General features: G+C 39.6%; 2 protein-coding genes and 1 long non-coding RNA gene across 8 annotated transcripts in view; all 3 read right to left on the bottom strand.

Moving 5' to 3' along the window:
* Positions 1 to 20,303, bottom strand: part of clip1b (CAP-GLY domain containing linker protein 1b) — a 35,265-nt gene extending 14,962 nt beyond the window's left edge. Inside the window, exons 1-14 of one of the 5 annotated variants that reach the window (XM_044096676.1) lie at positions 20,053 to 20,302; positions 17,397 to 17,588; positions 16,514 to 16,894; positions 16,103 to 16,236; positions 15,703 to 15,827; positions 15,096 to 15,297; positions 14,204 to 14,401; positions 13,004 to 13,107; positions 12,401 to 12,461; positions 11,685 to 11,789; positions 9,874 to 10,131; positions 8,353 to 8,410; positions 8,168 to 8,250; positions 4,812 to 4,886 (exon numbers count right to left, since the gene is read on the bottom strand). In XM_044096676.1, coding sequence (XP_043952611.1) covers positions 4,812 to 4,886; positions 8,168 to 8,250; positions 8,353 to 8,410; positions 9,874 to 10,131; positions 11,685 to 11,789; positions 12,401 to 12,461; positions 13,004 to 13,107; positions 14,204 to 14,401; positions 15,096 to 15,297; positions 15,703 to 15,827; positions 16,103 to 16,236; positions 16,514 to 16,894; positions 17,397 to 17,505 — 1,893 coding nt within the window. In that variant the 5' untranslated portion in view covers positions 17,506 to 17,588; positions 20,053 to 20,302. Of the gene's footprint in view, positions 1 to 4,811; positions 4,887 to 8,167; positions 8,251 to 8,352; positions 8,411 to 9,873; positions 10,132 to 11,684; positions 11,790 to 12,400; positions 12,462 to 13,003; positions 13,108 to 14,203; positions 14,402 to 15,095; positions 15,298 to 15,702; positions 15,828 to 16,102; positions 16,237 to 16,513; positions 16,895 to 17,396; positions 17,589 to 19,554; positions 19,797 to 20,052 lie in introns of those variants that run through there. The other 4 variants (XM_044096677.1, XM_044096679.1, XM_044096678.1 and 1 more) reach the window with 4 other exon arrangements.
* On the bottom strand, positions 10,995 to 11,675 carry LOC122819721. The gene is made up of 2 exons (XR_006368650.1): positions 11,260 to 11,675; positions 10,995 to 11,169 (listed from the first exon to the last, which is right to left on the bottom strand). It is a non-coding gene; the product is annotated as an uncharacterized LOC122819721 (long non-coding RNA).
* Positions 20,304 to 22,771: 2,468 nt separating the features above from the next.
* Positions 22,772 to 24,144, bottom strand: LOC122819716 (hydroxycarboxylic acid receptor 3-like). 2 transcript variants are annotated; one of them, XM_044096665.1, is made up of 2 exons: positions 23,080 to 24,144; positions 22,778 to 22,966 (listed from the first exon to the last, which is right to left on the bottom strand). In XM_044096665.1, the coding sequence occupies exons 1-2, from the start codon at positions 23,836 to 23,838 to the stop codon at positions 22,817 to 22,819; spliced, it is 909 nt and encodes a 302-aa protein (XP_043952600.1). In that variant the 5' UTR covers positions 23,839 to 24,144; the 3' UTR covers positions 22,778 to 22,816. The 2 variants fall into 2 exon arrangements, with proteins under 2 accessions (XP_043952599.1, XP_043952600.1); XM_044096664.1 differs by having other exon boundaries at positions 22,772 to 24,144.
* Between the last annotated feature and the right edge of the window lie 91 nt (positions 24,145 to 24,235).

Here is a 24,235-nt window from a genome sequence, read left to right as displayed (position 1 = left end):
ATTCACAGGGCATCGTAGCACCTAATGTCTCCACTTTCTGTGTACTCCTCTGTTTTCAATAAAGGTGCTTTTGACTCATGACTTTTCAGCATTATTTCAATCTTTTTGTCTTCCAGAAAAAAATACAATAACAAATAACAAAGCATGGGGTTGATGTTGATGCTTTGGTAAGGACATCACTGACGCTTCGTGTTAGCCTGCTCTCGTTTTAGAACCATTTTAACATTAGCAGTCCATTAGCAGTCCCTAGACTGACTTTGTGCGGCCTCAAACTGGAATTCACCTGTGCTGAACAGATTTGGTTCAGCACAGGTGGTTGATACAAATGGAGATCTAGGGAAAAGTGAAAATGTTGTCAGTAATTTCAAAGTAAATGGGATCCAATGACTTGGAGACTTTGGTGCGCTCAACTTCATTTTTAATTAAGGGATTGAACTTGGCTAAAGACATTGAAAGGTAGAGTGACCCGAAGCCCTTTCCTATTGCTAAGAGCAGAAAACAAACATTCTTCTGATAAAAATAAAAGCCAGTCGAGCACAAAGAAAGTGGAAACCCTTTGCTTTAATTTTCAGAACTCTTTCTTTTGGATCTACAATGATTTACGATGTCTCTTCTAGGGGTTGAACGACTACATATTTTTTAAGGTCGACTACATCATGATAATAGTCGAGTCGATGTCGACTAGTCGCGGTGACGTCATAGTGACGTAAGCGCAAAAACCCTTCACGACTACTTGGAGGCTTTATTAGCTATTTTCACGGCAAATATTGACCCCCCCCCCCCCCCCCCCCACACACACACACACACACTCCCCTTCTCCTGCTTTTACTAAGTCTATTATGGAGAATTAAAAGAGCAATAAACAGATCATTCTTCGTGAGCAGCGGGGAAAAGTTTGTTGCACAAAGTCGGGTCTGACTTTTTTTTTCTAAACACCGGCTGATGCTGATGATCTCTGGATAGTTACTATAGGAGTCAAATTATCACACTGACTACATGGTGCTTTTGGAACATCACAAGCCAAACTTGTTATGAACGGATCCCGTTTGGTTACAGCTGAATTCAACAAAACCACCTGCTTCTCCTCCGCCCGATGCGCGGCAGGAAGCTCTGCTGACTCAGCAGATTGAACGATTTAAGATATTTTCTAGTCAACGTCAACATGATGAAAGTCGAGTCGATGTCGAGTTGACTAGTCGCTAGTGACGCCATAGCAACGCAAGATAACTACAGGCTTTATTACCCGTTTTCACGGAAAATACGGCATTTACACAGAACAGCAACAAGTGAAACAACAAAACATCGGGAAAGTTTATGATAAATAATAAGTTGCTGGGAAACCAACATTCAAAAGGAAACACACATCTTTTAGATGGCATTACCACAGATCTTTATTTAATCAGCAACATAACATCATAATGTATTAGTTAGATCGTCGTGACAAAGACACTCGCGAGCCGCTAAGTGACATCCTTAGCGGGAAGGGGGCGAGTTTTAGACGGCTCGTGTTTTGTAGTTGACTGCAGCTGCAACTCCATCTCCTTTTAAAAACACTGTAAAACCACAAATATGCATCCATCTACATATCATTTGAACTAATGTATTAACTTATTTTTCTTGTGTCTTGTGATGTATACTGTGCTGTCAGAGCAGCACAGGCTGTCACCACCGGCAATCACATGACTGCGACTAGTCGACATGAAATGTAAAAACTCGCCAGACGTCCTAGAGTCGACTAGTCGACTAATTGGTTCAACCCCTAGTCTCTTCCCAACATGAAAAAATCTAACAAATTTATTTGTTTGATTAAAATATTGCACTCTTTGTTTACTGTTGAGCAAGTAAAATTTATTATCTGTAATAATAACATCATGTTTTGTAATATTAGTCTTTAAAAAAAAATAAGTTGTATGTTTTTGGTCTGCCAAAACTTCTGACCGTATCATTTTTGCCCATGTCCCAAAAAAGTTTGGACATCCTTGCATAAGAAAATTGCGGTGGCATCATGCTGTGGGACTGGTTCTGTTGCAATTTCTACAGGTCCAGTAAACTAAAACTTAAAATAGATTCAAGACTACCTCCACTTTCTTCCACTTCACCTCAGATCTACAGCTAACTGCCTGAAACTCTGAACTAATTGAGTTTTTCTGCAGAATCCCAAACACATCACAGCTTATTTAAGAACTGACAAAACAGGAACTCTGGTAGAACGGTAGAAACCTGGAGCCTGATATGAACTAAAAACACAGCTTTGTTTGTCCTAAACTGACACTTCCTTCAAAAAGAAACCAGCTTATCGGTTATGGGGAAACTTTATTCATCAGATGGATCCTTCTCAGTCCAACATGACAGGCCAACCTCAAGTCAGCTGCCATTAACTACAGCAGTGTTCTGCCCAGCACCACAACCCACACACACACAGTGACATGTGCAGGATTACATCACAACCTCATCAGGGTAGAGCAGAGCGAAGAGGCAGATGTAGAAGCATCCCTGCTGAATAATTGCTCAGCAACACGAACTTTTATTTTCCCCCCATAACTTCAAAGTTTCTGCTCTCCCCTGCAGCACAATCAAAACACTTCCATTTTAATCTTCTGCTTCGCCTCTCTGATTCCTCTATGGATGGGGGGGGGAGAAACAGACTTGCCCTATTTTGTTATTTAATTTCCTGACAGATCTGTCGAGGTTGTTTCCAATTTTTGTTTTGTCTCATTTAAATCTTCCAGATTGTCAAATAAATCAGAATATCACCCAAAATCCTTAAGATGGTGGCTTTATTCTTTGGTTCACTGCATATAGTCATTTAGAGAAAATAAAAAATTCTCTAAATAATAAGTGATTGTCCCACCCTTGGTATCTACAACTACTATCAACTATCAAACCGTCTTTCAGTTCGCTATGGGAAATTTTGGACCACAGAATTAACTTAATCAGCCACATTGGATTTTCTGTCACATGCCATCAACTTATGAACCATCAACTTATAAATCATCAACTTATAAACCATCAACTTATAAACCTCTGGCAACAGAAGTGAGTAGACCCCTACGTGAAAATGTTCATATTGTGCCTAAAACGTACATCAAAGATCTGTATCTGTTGCATCAACCTTGCAAACCACTCATTTATTTTGGTTCTGTTTGCTCTGCATCCTCAGAACCAGAACCAAACACAGAGAAGCAGCATTCAGCTTCTATGCACCACAAATCTGGAAGAAACGTCCAGAAAACTGCAAAACTGCAAAAACACAGAGTTCCTTTAAATCAGGGATAAGACCCACGTTTGGAGCTGCCCTTAGTTAATAATATGTGGATACACGTTAAAATATCAACATTTTGATGATTTTGATGGTGGCATTTGACAAAATGTAAAGTTTTGCTTGTTTCATAATTAGTTTTTGTTGTTAATATGTTTTTATGGTGTAAAGCACGATGAACCGGTTTGTTGCTGAAATGAGCTACACAAATAAACTTGACTTAAAAACAAAATCATCACTAAATTGTGTAATATTAATATCCCAAAGAACGACTTCAACTCTCATATTTGGTTATTAGGGTCAAATATTAAAAGATATTCCAAATATATTGGTGAAAGACTTTCACCAATATATTTGGTCAGTGGGAAAACTCTTATTTCAAATAGTCTTCAAATTAAACATGTAAAGCGAGTTGTTATAAATGGCTTAGCAAAGAGTTAATATGAACGCCCAGTAGGAAAGCAAGAGGGCGCCAGAGAGCTGCAGACAGACTGAGCAGCAGTACTCAGTTTAAAAAAAACAAACAACGATGATGATGATGGTGAAAGAGGTTGATAAAAATATAAAGTCAGAGATAGCAGAGGGAGTCAGCGGAGGCTGCAGGGTTTCATTCATGGTTAATTAAATGCGAAGGCAGCGGCTGACTTTCCCCCAACAAGAGCAGCTTGTGTAGCGATCCAGTCAGCGTGAATGTACGACAGAAACCCTGCAGGCTGCAGATGCTGAGCTCATGCATGTACATGTGCAAAACCTTTCAGAGCGCCGTGGAACACACTAAGTAAAACACATGCAGACAAGCGGAAAAGGTCTCACTTGAAAATGTTGCAGTTACAATGGAAATAAAAAAAAAAAGCTCAGCAGGAGAAGAATGGTGGGGATTTAAAGTGAGCTGTGATTGGCTGAGCTGTACAGAATTTCAAAGTCCAATACCCAACGCCAACTTCGCGTTACCAATTTCCAAGATCATCAGTCTACTGCTCTCAGGTTTGTTGACCAACATTTACTCCCCTCAATTCAGTGTGTTATGTTAGTTTTTACACTAAATTCAGCTAAAATGCTTAGTTCTGATAAGCATTGCTAAAGTTATGATAAAGGCTATCATTAGAATTGTGCCTATAGTAACATATTCCACTCAGCAAACACAAAAAAGATTAGCTAAATTCCTCAGTTTTGATAAAATGCTAAAGCTAGTATAAAGGCTATCACTAGCATGGAGACCAACAGTAACATGCTTTATTCAGCAAGCAAAAAGAATTAAAAACGCAAACAAAATGAACTAAAATGGTAACGTTAGCATAAACGTCATTTTTAGTTGCCAACAGTAGGAAGTTAGCTAACAATGACTTACTCCATGTTTTATTTAAAAAAGGTTTTTGTCCATCACCTGCAAAAATCAGATATTGACAAGATGTTCTTGATGAAGAACGGGGATTGTTTTCTCCTGTCAGAGTGATGCACCATCTTTGTGTAGCACATTGGTGTGAAAGGAAAGGAGGAGGAATAAAGCTAATAAAGACCTGCCTGCAGCATTTCTCCATCAGCCTCTCCTTACCTGCGACTCCAGAGCTTTCTTCTCTATAGTCATCTGCACTAAGGACACGTTCGTTCTGTCCAGCTTCTCCGTAGTCTGCAACACATAATGAGGAAACTTTAAAGAATCCACACCCGACTACAACTACAATGTTCAATGCATTCTATTAGGACTTTATGCAATAATCAGCCAACAAGTTGTGCAAAATTGTGAAAGAGAAGATTAATTATTCAATGTGGCTTGAATTTGTTTCCAGAACTTCAAAGAATCACTTTTTTTTCTGCAGCTACAAAACTACACATCTAGACACTGAACGTTCTCCGCATTGTTCTTTGCAAAATTTCTCATGCAAATTCAATGGCGAGCATAAGTATATATAGATTTTAAGAATTGCCACATCAGAAGAGTGTATCATTTTCCTTCTTCTTCCTAATTATGATTACTTTATGTTGGTCCAAACCATAAAAATCCCAACAAAACATAATGCAATGGTAGTGCGACGTGTGGAAAAACGTAAGGCACTTTAAATACTGTGAAACATAGAGGGGGATAAAATCTTCCTTTAAAAGTGATTGATATGATTTCTAAACATTTTTTTACCCAGACTGTATTTTTTAATACAACTCAAAGAGAAGTTTGCATCTACCTGCATGCATGTCTGCACTTCTACAACTGGTTTTTTTTGTTGTTCACTTTAAAAAAAACTTAGTAATAGAAAATAATTAGATGATTATATTGATGAAACCATAGACAATTAATGTGTTATACTTAACCAATAATAATAATAATAAAAAAAAAACTAAGAAAAAAAGCCACTCAGTTCTTATATCATCACTCAGCAGAGCACATGTGTGTTTTTAAGTCTATAGAGTGATCATGTAAGTATGTATAAAAGTGCTAATTTGCACAGCAAACAGACATGTCCCCACATTTGCATCCTTGTGAAGACAACAGTGCTTCTTCTTGGGCTTTACAGTAAAATCATATGTGGCAGCTGTCATAAAATATACATAAAATACTGAAAAGAACCTGCGCAGCACAAATGACTAAACAAAGCAGAATTTGAATATGGAGGCTGAATTTGATTCTTCACTTATGTAAATCTCCGTTCTGCTCTTTGGGTTTTGGTCTTCACCAACAGAAATATATCTGACCTGTAGAAACAAAGTCACGTAAACTCCAGAAAGATGTTTCTGCAGCTTGGATCAAGAGTTGAACAGGGATTTTGCTCCAGGAAAAAAAATATATATATATACGAGCTCAACACATTAAAAGTACAACAAGCTACAAAACTTAAAGCCTGGGTCTTGTTCCGATTAAGGGACAGAGCAGCAGACATTATTTCACTTCATCATCCAATTGGAATGAGTTTCATAAAGCGAGAGCCGGAGTATAAAAGCTCTGGCTTTAGGGAAGAAGAACGCCTCCCTCTTTAATGCAACATTTTCTATGTAGAAACCGTAGAAGCAGAAACTTCACGTCTGCATGGCAACGGCAGCTCAGAGCCTCCACTTTCAGCTTGAACTGCTTTTGTTTATTGACTCTCTCTCTCTCTCTGCACCTGCAGCAAGAATGTCTGCCATCTGCAGAAAGCCATGATAAAAGTAAAGGTATAAATAGTAAATCTGCTCTGATAGTTTAGAGTTTATGGTGACGGAAATGCTCGCTGCAGCTGATCTGAGTCTCTGTGCAGAAACGTTCGAGGCAAACGCAGATTCTCTCCTCTTCTGGTCTGTAGATGTCGTGGATTACACAACAAGTTTTGCTTTTAGGACCTTTTATGGCAATAGGTTTCATCTGACCTTTTGACCTGAAGTCGGCATAAAAAGATGTCAAGTGACTGGATGATTAGGTTCCTTCTGTCACATGTTGGTATATTGCTCTGACTGACGTGACGCAAACTGAACTGAATTCAGAGCTGATTGTAAAGCATCATTTTCCCACAGGGCCTTCATATAAACCAGAAACAGACTGCCTTAGCGAACAGGATCAGAAATGAGAGCAATGTGTGCATGTGTGTGTTAGTAATATTTTAATATCATAACAGCCTGGGATTACCGTTAGCTTTAAAATGGTAGCGCTTTAATGCTGCTAAATGCGCCTAACTAGAAATTAGTATGAATGTAATATAGTTAAAGGCTGCTGGAAGGCTTCCTAGTTAGGTTCACGCCACTAAAAGAAAAATCAAAAACTATAATCGTATTCATATATTCTATAAACTATAAATAAAAAATAACCTAATTCAGAGCTGTCCTGTAAAATGGTCAATTCCAGAGGATAAACAATAGAGATTAAGACATCTATGAGAGGAAATGTGAAGAGTTTCTGGTGACTCGATAAAGTAGGAATGCACGAATAATCGACCGATGTTAGTCGATTTTTTTAACCTATCAGTATTGATTTTATTTCTGTCTTGTTGCTGTTTGTGCTTCTGGAAAGACGTGGTCATGCGATACTTGTTTTGTAGTGAAATAATTTGGTAAAGTTTGTTTATCAGCTACACCAGCAATATTAATACTGGATATTGATGTTGGCTCAAATTTTCATATTTGAGCCAACAATAACAATTTTCTAGATGGAAAAGGAGAGTCTCTACTAAACTAGGAGCTCTCTTTAAAATATACACAATTAACTATTTTTAAAACATGCATATTCTATGTCTTTTAATAATAAATCAATATTCTATTAATAATAAAGTGACTCAAGAGAACCTGAATAAAACTAATAGCTGATTTTAGAACATCTGAGTGAACTGCAGCTGTTTCAGAGGGTTTTTTTCTTAGATCAGTTTTAGAAAATAATCAAATGTAAGGCAGAGACGACTGAAATATTTTTTTCTGATATTATTTAAAACCCCATGATTACACATTTGACTTTAATGGCTTTAATTTTTGTACAGGAAATTTGTGCTGAATTGACTAAAAATCTTTGGGGGTTTTTAAACACAGACATAAATGTACTGAATTACAAATGTAGTTGATAACTCTGCAACAGTAAAGAAAGAGAAACGGACAAAAACAATATGTTGACTATCTTGGTCAAACTTGTGAAAATAAACTGGATCAAACCTTCTTTGCAGTGGTTCAAAAAGTGCAATTACTAATTCCAAATATGTCAAATAAATAACATAATTCTGAGCAGAAAGCATAGAAGTAGACATGCATATGAGAACATGCCATTCAAGTCGTGTATTGTACATCATCTCTGGTGATGAAACACCACAACCAAAAAGGATATTTTTTCTTAAATTGGCTCGTAAACTAGTAGCAAACAAAAAGGAAAAAAAAATCACTTAAATTTTTTGTTTCTTTTGAATCCAGGATCTTGAGGAAAAGTAATCGATTTAATTTTGCCACCGATTTTATGTGCGGCGCTACCTTTGTCAGCTGGGACTTCAGCTCCATTTCTCTGCTCTGGGTTTGGAAGTCCTTCTTTGACTGCTCCACGGTCTTCTCCAGCTCTGTCAGGGAACAAAATACAGCAGCAGTCAAATGAGACAAAGAAGAAAATCAACAATTAATCGCAAACTCCAACCAGCAGACAAGACAAGTGGCATCTTTACCTTTCATGCTTTTTGCTATGGCCCTGTTCTCCTCCTCAGCAACCGCCAGCATGCATCTCTGAAACGCAGAACCATCAGCAGTGATTACATGCTAATCTCCTACCCAGCAGCATTCCTGTACCTTGAGCTAAGCGGAGGAAATAATGACAAAAACAAGCAAGATTGTGGATAAAATACCTTTGTTAATGAGGCTACTTTCACAATGCCCACAAGCAAAACACCTTTTGATAATAAACGTAGGTCTGGGCAAAGATTCAGTTTTTCGACACAAAACAAAAAGGCAGTGCATTAACGTTTGCTTGCTAGCTAATCAAAGCAGACAAACTAGAGTCGTACTAAGTTTGTGGATCAGTTCTTATTTACTTTAACCATATGTTCGACATGTTCCGGTTTCTAATAGATTAAAATGTCAAACCAAATGTTAAAGCTGACTGGAAGGTGCTCAGATGATTACAAAAGAGGGCTGCATATTTTAGGAAGCATGGAGAAGTCCAGCCCAGGGTCTCAGACACCATACATTTTATTTTTCCACTTTTTTTGTTTTTTCACTTTGCAAACTGTTTGTGTTTTTCTTCCGCGGCTCAGTGGGGAGCACGCCTCATAATTGCTTGGTATGGAAACTGTTCAGCAGCAGCAGCTGTCGAGGGAATCCAGAGAACCATCCACATGGAGAGTCCAGTAAGACAAAAGGATTACTGAGAAATGGAGACCACAGCGTTGCTGAGCACTCCCATCTCCCCAATGTAATCCAGATTTTGGGATAAGAGAAACTCAGAGGATTCAATAACATCAGAGAGGTTTAAAGGGGCAGCATTATGTGTTTTCCAGGCATATAGTTCCAGTCAAGTAACTATGCTACCTTCAGTTGTTACAATAATTCTGTATATATCAAACATAATTTAAAATTAATTTTACTTTGTAATGTAACGCCTCTCTGAATGTAACATAATACTGTCTCTTTAAAAACTCCTGCTCTTTCTGAAACTCTGCGTTCAGGAAGTCATCACAAAATGGCTCCTGTATTGAGCCTTTAACAATGTTTTTACCAGCGTTGTACTGAGAAGTAGCTTGTATAACGAGTTCAAAAGATGTGCATTTCCACCGGGTGTTTGCTAATTGCTACTGGCTAGTCTGAAGGAGCTGAGTGGGGGAGTCATGGAGGAGGGGCGCTCTGTGAGGCAGAACCTTGGAGTTCTGCCTCACAGAACTCCAAGGTTCTGTGAGGTCCACCCAGGCTTTTTGCACATCTGAATGGTTGCCATAGGAGATTATAGGATTTCTCAAACATGCATGAAAGAATCAAGGCAACACTCCAGGTGTGTTTTTGATGAGGAAATAACTTCATAACATGATGTAAAGCTTAAAAAAATTCTAATTTGCACGTCAACATGGACACGTCTGAGTTACATCTGGGAGACGCTGCTGTAAACTCTCCTTTTTATGGAAATAATCACACCTGTTTTCAACAATCATCAACATCTCCAGAGGTTCTTCACTACTTCTTCCTCTTCTTCTTCTTACCAGACTGGACAGCTGCTGCTGTAAAGACGTCCTGTCTTGCAGCGCAGACTGAAGCTCCTTCTGTTTGCGCTCCAGGTCGACGCTCAGCTCACTGATCTGCTTCTCCTGGCACTTAACCTGGGTGTTGAGACTGCCAACCTGCAGCTGCGACAGAGACACGGCGTCCTCCTTCTGCTGGGACGCCCGCAGTCTGAGCTTGAAGTCCGCCACCTCCCTCTCCAGCTCCATGATCCTGGAGCGCTCGGACACCGTGGCAACCTGCGTGGAGGTCGCACAGGACGCACCGCTGAAGAGATTAAAAGCACTACTGCCTCTTGACTCAAATACGTCTGCTGCTGTTTTGTTTTTTTATTCTGGAACATCTATGAAATAAAGATTTCGGTGTATAGGAAAAAACGACCCCATCTAAAAAAAACCCCCCTGAAAATTGGATCATACCTTCATTAAAGCTGCAGTACGTAACTTTTATTAAAAATAGATATTTTTACATGTTCATTTATACTGTCACTATATGGTGACAGTACGCATGAGATAGGTAATCTGTGGAAAAAAACTGAGCTCCTCTGATTTTACTTTAAAGTAGAAATTTCTGAAGTTATAAAAATATACAAGATGGACAGTACCAAAGAAAACTTGACAAATACAAATCTGAGTAACTTAATTTTCAGAATGAAATCCCACTTTGATCAGAGAACCAATCAGTAAGTAGCAACAGGTCAAAGGTTTCAAAGCATAAAAGATGTCGTCTACATTTGTCTTAAAGCTACCAAGTCCCACATAATTGTTTTGGAGATCTCCAAGCGTCATTAGCATCATTAGAAAAACTTGATCTGACCAGTAGCTGCATAGACACAAACTTCCATCGGGGATTTGCTAATTGGAGCTGGCTAGTCTGAAGGGGTTGAGTGGGAAAGTTTGGAAACTGCAGCTCTGAGGAGCAGCTGTGTCCATCCAGGCGTTTTGCACGGCTGAATGGTTGCCACGGGAGATTAAAGTCTTTCTCAAACATGCATGAAAGAATTAGAGCAACACTCCAGATATGTCTTTGATGAGGGAATAAAGCTCAAAAAAGTCCTTTTTGCATAACACTGCCCCTTTAAAGGTTCTGAATTGTAGGTTAGAAAAATCTTTTTTTTTTTTCTTCTATTTTTTTCTTTTTCATGCTCATATATAATTTTATTATTTATTTATTTTTGCATTGTTACCTCAAAGCAATTTCCTGGCCTGCGAACTTGTTTACTGGAAATGACAATAAAGTGATTCGGATTCCCATTTCATCTTCTTTTATTATGGCCCCTAAAATGAATTCAGAATCTGTCAAAATTGTTATCAGCAGATCAAAGTTTCTCCAAAAGCTGGAGATCGGAAATCAGACAAAATTCTCACCGGTGCATCTCTCCGCATACACTCTGGCGCCTTCTTGTGAATTTGGTTCAAAATCAGAAAATTATCTAACAGAAAACAGAGATAATTAATCATTTGTGATTAATTATCGCATAAGTTCTTATGTGGGATTTGCTGGCAAGAAGAAAATGCCACCAGCCGAATTTCTTGGCTGATCTTGCGTAGGTCATCTCCAAACAATATCAGTTTAGACTCATGCACACATGCATATTGTTCAGATAAACCTGGGTTGTAAAGAGAAGCTACATGCAGATGAGTCGCTAATGTTTCTCTGCCACAGTGGTGGACAATATCCACAGGGCCTCGACGCTGCAGCTCTCCTAGCGTACGCTGTGCCTCATTAAGAAACCCGGTGGGGAAAGGGCCGTGACTCAGCCCTGGTGTGGGACTGCGGGTGCCAGCATTACCCTAGTGTCCTCTAAATCCCTCTGGAGTTTTTCAGCTTTGGTCTTTTCAAAGAGCAGGCTCTGCTCAAGCTCCTTTATGTGGGCATGCTCCAGCCTGGTCTGCGTCTGTTAGTAAGAGAGAGCAGGAAGAGAAGGAGAACAAAAACACCAATGCAGCGCTGACATGCCAGCTGTGTGCGACACAGAGAAAAGTATGCTTTCAGAACAAAGAGCAGAAAGTGAAAAAGAAGATTCTTGTGCAGCATTTTGGGTTTTCTGTTCTCGATTAGAGTCACTTATCTGCTCAATTTTATTTACTTATCCTGCATTCAGCATGGGAACCCAATTCAATAAGGCACCAATTTATCTCTAGTGTTAAACAAAAAGAATGCAAACAGCACAAGCACAGCTGAGGATGAAAGCAAACAGGTGAAGGTAAAAACTTCTATGAACAGGCATGAGGATGAACAGATGGCGGAAGGACGACAACATCAGTGAAAGATGGCAGAGACATCTGAGAAGAGTAACCCAACTCCGGGATGAATAAATAAAAGAGATGGTGAGTCTGAACAGGACGGAAAGGGTAAGATTCAAAGAGTGTAGGAAAGTTTAGGAAAGTGAAACCTCAGGTGGACAGCCGTTAAAATAATGTTTAAAGCATAGCTAAATGACACGGGCTTCTTAAAACCTCTGACATATTGTCCCATTCTGCCATGCTGAAGAAGTATATTGTATACCTCGAGGTCTCCTTTGGTGATGCATGCCTCCTCTACACGAAACTGCAGGTCCTCCACTTTCCTGTTACAAATTATATATTGTAAAAAAAAAAACAGCACCAGGCAATCTGAATTATTAGTTTAACAACCTTAAACTGAAACATAATTCCTATCTAAAATGTGTTTTAAGGAGTAACTGATATTCTCATCTTTTTTTTTTTTTGATTGTTTAATTTACAATATGCTTTTCTTTTGTCCTCAAACTCAGATTACATCGGAATAGAGACAATGAATTGCGACTGAGCTATACTAAATGTGGACTGAATTTTATTTAAGTTTTATTTGGGTTTTTTTGTACAGTAAAACTTCCAGGGCTGACATTTCTCATTAAGTTGCATTTGTTACACAAACTAAAAAGTGACTGAACTCTAAATTCAATCCCTGGCTAAATGCAGCACAGTTAGCAAGCTAAAGAGTTAAAACATTTCAATCACAGGATAACAAACACTGAAAAAAGACTTTGCTTTGATGCGTTTGGCAAACTGAATACTTGTTGTTGCTGCTGTGCATTTAACATCATCCATAAACAGCTTTAATTAATGTGACGAAGAAGGAAGGACCCACCTCTTCTCCTCCTCTAGTTGGTTGAGTAGCTCCACCTTGTCTCGATCAGCGGCCTCCACCATAGAACGCAACTGATCCAGCTTGGCCTCCATCTCTAGTCCGTACTGCAAAATACACAATAAGCTGGAAGAACGCCAGATATTGAACAGAGCACACAGAGACCACAGACAGTACACAGTGTGAGAAAAAGCCAACTATCCTCGAGCAAAACTGGGGCTCCTCAAGGTCGTGTACTCAGCCCATTGCTGTTTACATGACTGTAAATCCAAAACAGTTAGACACGAATCAGGTGCAGAGGCAATGACCCGGTGCTTAATAACGGGAGCCAAACAAAGGAAATGATCATCAAATTCTGGAGAATCGGTTTTCAGAGCTGCACTGGTTGGTGTCTACAGTTAGAGGTAGATAACAGATAGTAACTTTAAAGGCCACCATTACTGGATTCTAAAATGCACAAGACAAACATGGCTTAGTCAGGACTGGAGAACATGAGATTTTATATTTAAAACTGCTATAAGATGACAAGTATTTGTGGTTTACTTTGAGTTAATTAGAATGAGATACTGAAGACATTTTTATTTTAAACCAAAGAGTTTCACTTAAGGATTTTGACAAATAAAATATTTATTCTAGTTTGCATTAAAGTAACCAATAATTTGGAGTTCTGATGGCAATTATTCTGATATCCCTCTTTATCTATTTAGGAATAAAGAGGGATGATAACATCTCACAAAATGTTTGGGCGTATTTCAATGAAGTTGGAGGTTTTCAATATGAAAAAAATTAAGGCGCTAGAAAACCTTTACAAAGAACTGTGTATTACTTGAGATATTAAATGAAATTGGATTAAGATATCCTTATTTTTACTGTCAGGTAAACAATTTCTGTATTTACATCGGGCTCAATATGTTTTTGTAATTAAATCTACAATTAATTTTTTTAAATATTTGTTCTTTAGTAAGAGTGCTCAGAGTTTTTTCTCCCCAGACAGCCATCTTTGCTCCCTCATTACATATCACACCTCAGGAAGTAAACATAATGGAATAATGGATGCTGCTTGTTTTTATAAACCCCCCTGTTACAGGCTGTGTTACCAAGCATAGTAAACAGGCAAGAAAAACATTGGAGCTATTTGTTCAAGTCATGCGTTTATTTTTCAGGTTTTCTGAAAAATCTTTTGATCAAGTGCAGAGAGCTCACCTGATCCCGCCCTTTCCTCAGCATAGCCAGCTCCTGCACCACCTCTCCGGCGCGGCTGGTTGCCTTGGCGACCTCGCACCTCTCCAGGTCCCTCTCTGCCAGCAGCTGTTCAATATGCTGCTGCTTCTCCTTCAGCGCCTCCTGCAGCGCCGTGGTGCTCGAAATCTTGCGGGCGTACCGCACAGATGTTTCTGTCAGCTGGAAGACGACCCAAACGCGCTTCGTTTTGTGAGTCGGTAAACATTCGTAAAACGAACTGAATAAATGCTTTATTTCCTTAATAATTATTTTTGGTAAATGTTACAATTTAAAGGGAAATTTCTGTTGCACGGGCCCAATTAAAACCATTTCTCTGTGCATATTTTTGCAAGCTTTAACAAGAAACTGGTATCTATTAGCGTTTTAGTTAGACAGATTACGCCTTTAAACCTTTTGTTTTTAGTTTTAAATACCAGATATTTAAACTGTTCCATTTGACTTTCAGCTACCACACACGGTTGACATGAAGTTCTACATTACACTGCAAAAACATAAAAATCTTACAAAGTATTTTTAGTCTAGTCTATAATGAAAGTATCTTAAACTTGAAAAAAAATAAGACAAAACTAACTTACAAGAAACTTTTCAGAAAACTATAGGAGCTTGTTTTAAGTCAATAATTTCTTAATATTGGTAGAAAAAGTAGCAGACAGATTATGTATCTTATAACATGGGAAAAATGTCTTATGAGTGAAATAATCTGCCAACGGAACTAAAACCTTTTCATCAATATTAAGAAATTACTGACTTAAAACAAGCTCTTATTTCTTTCTAGACCAAAAATACTCAGTAAGACTTGGTGTTTTTGCAGGGCAGGTTTATAATTCTGCTTTAATATCTGCGTGAATATTACCAGTCCCGCCCGGCTGGGTTTGCCGCTGATGGAGGAGGTTGCCGAGCTGAGGGAGCTGATGGAGGACGCGCTCGGACTCCTCTTGAAAGTGGAACTCCTGAGGGAGTTCTTCACCTTGGTGGGCGTGGTGCAGGGGAAGCCGATCCGGGTCACCTTGTGGACGGGAGCAAACAGGCCGTACCTGGGCAAGCACTGAAAATACCTGGGAGGAAAACAAGTTGCGCCTAAGCTGGATGAACTTGTTGTTCCGTCGCCTGATTTTCTTTTATGTTTTGTTTGTGGGTCGATAGAAGCAGAAAGAAGCATTTTGTTGGCTGGTAAAGATGTGTCTGAAGTCTTTACATTAATTGCAATTAAATGCATGTTAACCGGCAGAATAAGCAAGATCATAAAAGATATTTGTTGTTTTTAATCTATTGTTCTTAATGTTATATGGACGACCTGTGCATCTGGGTCCAGTTAGTGTGTCTGCATGTTCTAAACTTTGAAAACTTAAAATAAAATACATATAAAATCAAATGGACTTTGCATACCTACTCACTGAATGACTCATCAAACACACTAGTCGTAAGCAGAGGCAGATTTCCCATGCATCAGTCCTCCTCACCTCGTCCCAGCTACAGCTCCGTCATTCTTGCCCAGAGGTTCGTCCAGCTCCACGCCACACCACTCTCCCTTCGCGAAGTCTGTTTCTCCTAGAAACCGCACCACTCCAGCCTTCGTTCCACCGACCTGCGCACGGAAGTTGTAATAACCAAAGTTACTTTTAGAGTGAAAATATACAAAACCAGATATTTTTGTGTCAGGATAGCTTAAGCAGTACGTGGAGAGGAACGTCCATGCTGTTTACGGTCAGGTAAACAGCATGACCTTTTACCTGTCATGCTGTTAAACATGACAGGTAAACGGTCATGTTGACCTGTCATGTTTAACAGCAAGATACCAAAGTGTCTTTGGTATCTTTCTTACCGAAGATACTTCCTTTGGTAAGAAAGCATCTTTCTTACCAAAACGCGGTCTCCCAGCCTCAGCTCCTGTCTGATCTTCTTCAGGGAGTCGGGGTCAGACAGGTTGGACACAGATTCGGTGGAATTAACCGTACGGTTCAGGACACCACAGGGCTTTACACCAGTGACTGGAGCTGAAGGAGAGGAAATCAAAATACTTTTCAGCGGCAGGACAAAGGAAAGTACTAGAGACGGGATCTTATTAGCTACGTTTGGCTCTACATTTCCAGAAACTCTAAACATACAGCTATTACTAAAATGCAATGGTTTATGTTGAAGTTTATTTAAAGTCAAGTTTAAAATCCAATTAAGGGCAAGGTTATGAAATAAATGTTCAAAGAAGCTTGTTGTAGTTGTAGCTTAACAAAATATGGCAAAAAAATAAATGAAAAAAAACATTCAGTCTGTTACCACTAGGGGCAGCGACAGCCGGTGTAGTCTTGCTTGTTGCGTGGGCTGCTTGTATCGGGCTGGCCTGCCCTCCGTTGGCCTCCTTCTCGGGCAGCGGCGTCCTGGATAGCTTGGAAGATCGTGTGAAAATGCCCCGCCCATCCTCACACTGGAAGTAGCGCACGCCCGCTACCGACCCGTCGTTCTTTCCAATGGACTCGTCCAGGACGATGCCCGCCCACTGTCCGGGAGCAAACTGCGTGCCTCCGACAAACTGAACGTAGCCGGGCTTGCTGCCGTTCACCCAGACCCTGTCGCCAATCTTAAAGTCTGTGTGGACATCTTGTGTCGGGGAGGTCACACCTGACAGGGACTTTTCAGGAGGAACTGGCTTTGAAGCACCTGGAAGAAAAAATTGAAGAAGGTTATAATCAAAACGACTGTTTTCCTCTTTTAAAGCACTTTGAATAAACTTGTTGCATCACAACTAAAGCTTCAAAATGTGGGTTTTTGGTTGATACCCAATCGCACTTTGGCAGCAATGACCCAATAACAACATCTCATGCAACACCACGCAAACGCTTTGTCTGCACTAATGAAGATTCACCCACCGCCTGGTGACTGATGCTAACATGTAGAAGGGAAACTGATGGTTTTTTGATTAATTTGACCAAGAAGTATCGAACTACTTGACAAGCATTAAAATATCATTTTCAGGTGAAAATGATTCCAATTAAATATGGGGGAAAAAAACACAGTACAACAAGACTGTAACAACAGTACAAAAAGTTATTTGATCATCTCTAAATATCTTCCAAACTAGGTATTGTGCTAACATACTTCTGAGCCTTTATGGTTGGAGAATTATTTGATCAGCATCACTGATGTTCTGAAAAGCTCTTACCAGATGACGGGGAGGTCCTAGTTGGTACTGTGGATGGACGGGCTATTTTACTGGGAGGCTTTAGCCCACTTGATTTGCCTGGTGTAGTGACGGGGCCCTGTTTGTCCATGGTTGGAGGACTTGATTAGGATGGGGGACACGGCTTTCCCCCTCCACCCCGGTCACCCTGTGTCTCAATGTGACTGAAGAAAGCTGAGAAAAACACACAAACCCGAGCATGAAAATCAACCCAAAAGGTGAATATCAGCTTTCGATGATACCCACTGAAAATAATAATTGCAATAGCAAAAGTAATAATAATATCACTTTAAAAATATTTGAAGTGTAAACTTTTAATCTGCATGTTATGAATTAAGTTAGCATGAATTTGGCCATTTAGCTAAAATACTATAAAGGATGCAAATGACGATTATTTTAGTAAATGAATATTTTGACCATTAATTGTATTAAAAAATGGCACTTTCTGACATTTAACTACTAAAGCCTTTTTACACAATATTAGAAATAAATTAAATGTTGCAAATAAGCAAATAAGCAGAACCCGGTCCAGGATGTGAGACTCAAACGCACAACAGACGTCTGACAGCGATGTGTTACTTTGAGTGCGGTAAGCCAGATACGCTTTCGACTGTTCAACATTAAAAGGCTTTATTGAATCTATTTGTATTTATTGCTAACAGATAATAATAAAACCTCTTTTACTATCCTCTCTTTACAGAGCGACACATCATGGCAGTGTTTCGATGCCAGCTGCTACACGACCCATAAATACTGTATGAAAAAATCTATTTGCAATAACCAGGGTAATAACTGTGAGGTCCTACAGGGCTGTGCTTGGTGTTCAGCTTGTTTTTTTGCATACAGTAGGTGGTGAACAGAAGCCTTACCACACAGATGACTCACGCTGGCTGAAACAACACACACTCTGTTTCACACACAGCATGGATTACATTTGAGTTCAAGGAAAATTCGAACCATTCGACGCTTTTTCACATTCAAGTGCTCTAAAGCCTTTGAATAAGGAGAGATCACAAGATATAAATGCCAAAGACATAATCAAGGACGAATGGGAGTTTTAGTTTGCACACCACTGTGGCAAACTTATCTTTCAAGTGTAAAAATGTTTTACTTGGCACACTTCTGAATCTTAGTCATTGTATTTTAATGCCCAGGGAGATTAAAATGATTGTTTTCATTTATATTTGTTCATACCTAGTCAGAAATCGTCCGCAAGCAACAACAGAAAAGTCTGGAAGGCATGAGCATTTCTTCCTTTACCTTCTGTCTGAATTTAAGAGTATGTATGAGACATAACAAGACATGGTGGTGGCAGCCTCATTGGGCAGTTAGGGTGCTTTTCTTCTGCAGCAGCAGGAAAGCCTAGTCAAAGTTTTTTTGGGGGGGAAATTTCTATTAAGCTTAATACAGGGCAGTCCAGAAGTGGGAAGAAAGTCTATATAGGTTGCGAAATGCATGCAGACTGGGGCAGAAGTTCACCTTGCAAAAGTAAAACAACTGTCAACATACAGCAAGAGTTACAATAAAATGTTTCAGATAAATGCATACGTTAGACTCTCTAAGAGAGCAGAGTTAGCAGATCTGTAGCTGTAACTGCAAACTACAAGCTGAACTGAACTGAATACCAAGGATACCACACATTTTTAGCTTAGTTTTGTTTCAATTTTTAAAAACAACGTATCTTTTCCATTCCAGACCTCATTTATGCCCCACTTTTTGTTTGTTTATCACATAAAATCTCATTAAAAATTAAATATGATAAAGCTCACGTTGTGATGAGAAGTCTGCATCCTTTTTATTTGGGTTTTCCAGTCACTGATTACATCAAACACTCAGTATCTTTGTAGGGGGGAGGTTTGCAGTAAGATGTATAGCTTTTTCATAGATTTATAGAAATTTTAGCTATATTTATGCAGGACATTTTGTGGATTAAAATGACTGCGTCTTATTATGAGTGATACATCTGATTTTTGACTGAAAATTAACACCCAGTCCGATCCGAAAGAAAGGAATGATTCAGTCACATAAATAAAAGTAAACTCTAGCCAATGGAAAGGGACGATCCTCGGATGTAACATCACCAAGGCGGGTCTGTCTCCCCGCCCAGCCAGCCGGTGCGGCCAGACCAAAACAAGCATACCTGCAGCTGTCAAACATCAGCACGAGACTTCCAGGTCTCACACACCCACGCTGTTCTGTCTCCATCTTCACATTTTTACCCACAAATGAGAGCATAACGCATCAGCCAGTGGACACATATCGAGGCTCGCCCGTGTTGTTGTTGGTTACATCTGGGTTGGGCTCCCGTCATTAAAAGAGCTCCAGCGGGATAACTTTGATGCAAAGCGCTACATCACTTCCAATAAACTCTCCACGTATTCACTGAAACGTTGCCAGCCTACAGTGGTTTAAATAAGTCATTTGGCAGTTAACCCACGGCGCAAACTGTAGCGTTGTTGTTATGTTTTGTGTCCTGTAGCTAAAGCCTGAATTCCAGCCTGCTGGAATGCCAAAGCTAGTGGTTAGCTTCAAATGAAGCGCCGACTACTAGTTATTGTGAAACAACTGACCGCCCAGTGATGGGATGTTCCAAAAATTCAAGCAGACAACGGCAGAAAAAGTTTCTCTGCAAACTTACTTGGTCTGTTTTTTGAGAATTGAGTCTCTGTTAGGGCTGTGGAGGGAAGGTGCGGCGTACCTTGCACCGTTACATGTTTTTCCAGCGGCTCCCGTTTCCCTGCCCAGCCCCGACTGTCACAGTCTGACGTCACCCTGAGAGATGATGCTGAGTTTGAGGACACACAGGAAAAGCTCGGACACCTCAGCTTCAGACCATTTTCCAAGTAGGCCCTACTTGATAAATAAATGAAGGCAACATGAAGCTACATTTTTAGTTTCCAGAATATAACAACACTAACAGCAACACAACTGCCACTCTGGAATAAATTTGTTAAAGTAAAAAGAATTCACTTCTGTCACCCCTTGTTATCATTCAATTTTAGTCCACCCCACTTTGTTTACAAAAAAATCATCTACTTTATATAAAACTCATATAACAGTGAGTTGTACTGATATTTTGGAATTTTTAATATAAAATCCAAGTTTTGGAAACATGAAGTTACAGTCATGTTCTTTGAGAACACCACGTAGTTATCGGGAAGGGGACATAACCCAACTCTGAATGAATTAGTGCTTGCAGGTGAGTCCTGTGAAGTTTGCCTGAAAAAAACAGATGTTGAGAAAAAATAAATAAATAAGAGGTAAAACTCTGTTTCATAGGCATTCAGCTTTCAGTCTTATGCTAGCAGTTTGTCAGCATCCCACATCTCATCTTGGCAATAGATTTCCAAATTTATCGGCTCTCTTGACCAAACCAGATTTTCTGTCAGACTCAGTTCTTGACTCCCAATAGTCTATTCCAAACTTTATTTTTTCTCTCTTTTGCAGCTCCTTGAATCAAAATATGGTATAAAGTAGCTGCATATCACATATGTGGAAAAAAGATTTGATGGTGGATCATATTAACATTTTTTTACTTCACAAAAACCTGGCATTTTAACATAGGAAGTAAGTTCATTTAAGAACTTTTTTTTTCTTTACTTGAATTAAGGATTCCACAATTTGATTAAGTTTATTTTGTGAACATTTTATTTATGTTGGTAGTAGTCCCTGCTGGTAAAGTTACAATTAGGACAGTTACATTGGTCTTCATCTGCCAGGGATATTGTCCTTTCTTCTTCAACAAAAATATAATAGAAAATAATTACAATGAATACAACGATTCACTACTTCTCTGAGTTTCAGTATTTCAGCACAATTAAAAATTAAGATGGAAAAGTGAAACCTTCATTTCCTCCTCACATTTAAAACAAATATTATGTATGGCAGGCAGGGAAAGGGAACAATTCACACTTCAAAATATAAACTATGGATCTATTTCTTTGATAATTAGGAAACGTAGGCTTAGTGAAATAAAAAGTAAAATTTAAAGCAGTGTAAAAATGAGTGACATTCATTTCTGGAACTGAAATGAGGGAGAACATGAAAAGAATAATTTGTCAACAATTACACTGCTGACCCTAACCCAGCAGCCATAATGAATCTCAATGTTTTCTTTTAAAACTTACAATATGAAAGAAAAACAATCATTTTTAGCACAAATGTCATATTTTACTCCCTCATACCACTTTCAAAAGGGATGTAGCAGGGTAATGAGCCATACTGTTTATATATATATATTCTTTTTGAAAAATAACATTGCCAGACATTAAGTCACTGTTCATTCGTTTCTCATATTTGCTTTGCATTGAATTTTTCACTGATTACATATATACATACACTAATAAAGCACTTAGCCTAAAAGCAAGGCAGACAGAATTATCAACATGAAGTCCTCATTTCTCAGCTATACTGACTCAAATATTTAAGTTTCAAAAGGCAGAGCTTGGAAATAATGCTTATTATTGGATAAAGTCACAGGTTTTTAACCTTTAGCAGATTTTTTTTTTTTATCAAATTGAAAAAAGTAAAATACATTTATTAAAAGTCAAAGTAGGAGACTTAATAAAAAGCAAACTTTTTAAATTAGACTTTTATAATGAGAATATACTTATTCCGATTAAGTTTTTAGTTTTGTTGCAGCATAATGGCACCTAACTTCCTCAGTCAGATGTATAAATATAGGCATATAAACTTTATATATATATATATAAAGTCAATAAGACAGATTTTGAAGACTTGATTAAGAAAATTTGTGCATTTGAGACCTAATTATTATAATTAAAATAGACTTAATTTTTAGAAAGCCTAGCACAAAAGCTGAATAAATTGTTGAAGTTCAGGAGGACATCTGATTAGTTCTCAACTTATCCATGATTCACGCAAAAATAAAAGTTACACTTCTAATGAGGTCAGTTGAAATTTAACGAGCACGTCCCATTTAAGCTTCACTCGTGCTGAATGGAGTCGATTACTTTCACCAAACAGAACCATCAGCATTTACTTTAGATCTTATTGTCAAACGCTCTATGAATTGCTTCATACTTCGATTTGCTTTTAAAGCTGCTTAACGACTATTTCAACTCCCGCAGTCCCAGCTCCACCGGGAGGCGGTGGGGGGGGGATGTCCCGTCAGTTTCTGAAACCAGAAGAAAAGAAAGAGAGAAAGAGAGAAAGAAAGAAACAAAGAAAGAAAGAAAGAAAGAAAGAAGGAAAGAAAGAGAGAAACTCAAAACCGCACACGGGGTCAGGACCGCGCGCGTAGACAAGAAAGCTCGCGCGGGGTCCACTCAATGCCGTAAGAAAATACAAAATTACCACCAGTCTGCTACTATGAAGTGCGCTACTTTGTTAATCTTTTCTACTTTTTATTACAGCTATAAACTTATAAAACACGTTTTCACTCATTGCTGTTTCCCCCCATCAAGTGGTTTCAGATGCCGTCGCTGTCGACGGTGGAAATGTTGCTGTCGGAGAACTGCGTCGGGTCCTTGTCGTCGCTCCTTCCCAGCAGTTTGTTTATCACCTTTCTGAAGGAGCCGCTGAACGCCGGACTGGAGAAATAGTACACGACGGGGTTGAGGACGCTGTTGAAGTAGGTGAAACACACGGACGTGTAGAACGCCAGGTTGGCCTCTTCGAAATGTCTGCATTCGTCATACCACACCTGTAGGATCCACACGGCGATGCGAGATATGGTGCTGGGGAAAAAGCAGGTGATGAAGATGAGAGCCACGGCCGTGATGAACTGAACGGCGCGCTTGATCTTCCCCTGTTTGTCCAAAGTCCTGTTTCTCAGCTGCCAGGTGATTCTGATGGTGCAGAATGCCACGATGGTGGTCGGCAGGAAAAACTGGATGAGGTAGAAGGCGTTGTGCCAGGTGGAGAGAGGCGTGAAGCCCATGCAGATGTTGAAACTCTCACACTGTGTGCGGTTGCTGTTGTAGAAAAAGTGCTCGTTGGCGAGAAGATACCCGGTTGCCAGAAAAATCAACCCCCACAGGCCGAGAGAGACCCACAAAGCGTAGCCCAGGCCCAGGCGGTTTATGGGGTTTCGCGGGTGGACGATCTTGAAGTATCGGTCGACGGCCACGGCTGTGAGGAAGAAGATCCCCGCCGCACGGTTGGCGGCCAGCAGGAAGAGCAGGATGCGGCACGGGATGTCACCGTAGATCCAGTCCTTCCCACGCCGGTAGTAGTCCGCTCTGAAGGGAAGGCAGAAAAGTACGATGGAGTCTGCGACCGCTAGATGGGTGAGGTACACGGAGTTGGGCTTCCACGTATCCATATAGAAGATGAACATCCCCAGAGCCAAGAAATTCCCCATTAATCCAAACATGAACTCCAGGATCAGAACTGGAGGCAGAACCCGGTCCAGGATGGGAGACTCAAACGCACAACAGACGTCGGAACGGGAACTATTCATCTTCTGACCCACCAGTGAAGAGCAACAACCAGCTCTGAGTGATTACAGACGTGGTGCACCAGGTGGCTTTAGTCTAACAGCAAATCATGTTTGCACTTTATGCAAAGGGCTCATGGACAAACATGCTAGTTCCAAAGTGGAGCCAGCATCTGTGCACCGGCGTTATCTGTGGGGAAGTGGTGTTGACCCAAAGGAGCATTAGAACAACTGTAAATGTTATCTGGCTGGGGATGGGCGCTTCATTAGAAAACTATTATACCTGGGAATAGGTTTACTCATGGGTGAGCAGTAAGTCGCAGGAAAAACAAGTAACCCGCGGCCATCTAAGGGACTCATAAAGTAGGCGATGACGACAAAGCCCACTCTGGAAAAGAAAACACTTAACACGTCAAAAACA

The sequence above is a fragment of the Gambusia affinis genome, linkage group LG17 (genome assembly GCF_019740435.1).
Source record: "Gambusia affinis linkage group LG17, SWU_Gaff_1.0, whole genome shotgun sequence".
NCBI classification, from domain to species: domain Eukaryota; kingdom Metazoa; phylum Chordata; class Actinopteri; order Cyprinodontiformes; family Poeciliidae; genus Gambusia; species Gambusia affinis.
This window is presented reverse-complemented; position numbering and strand designations above follow the sequence as displayed.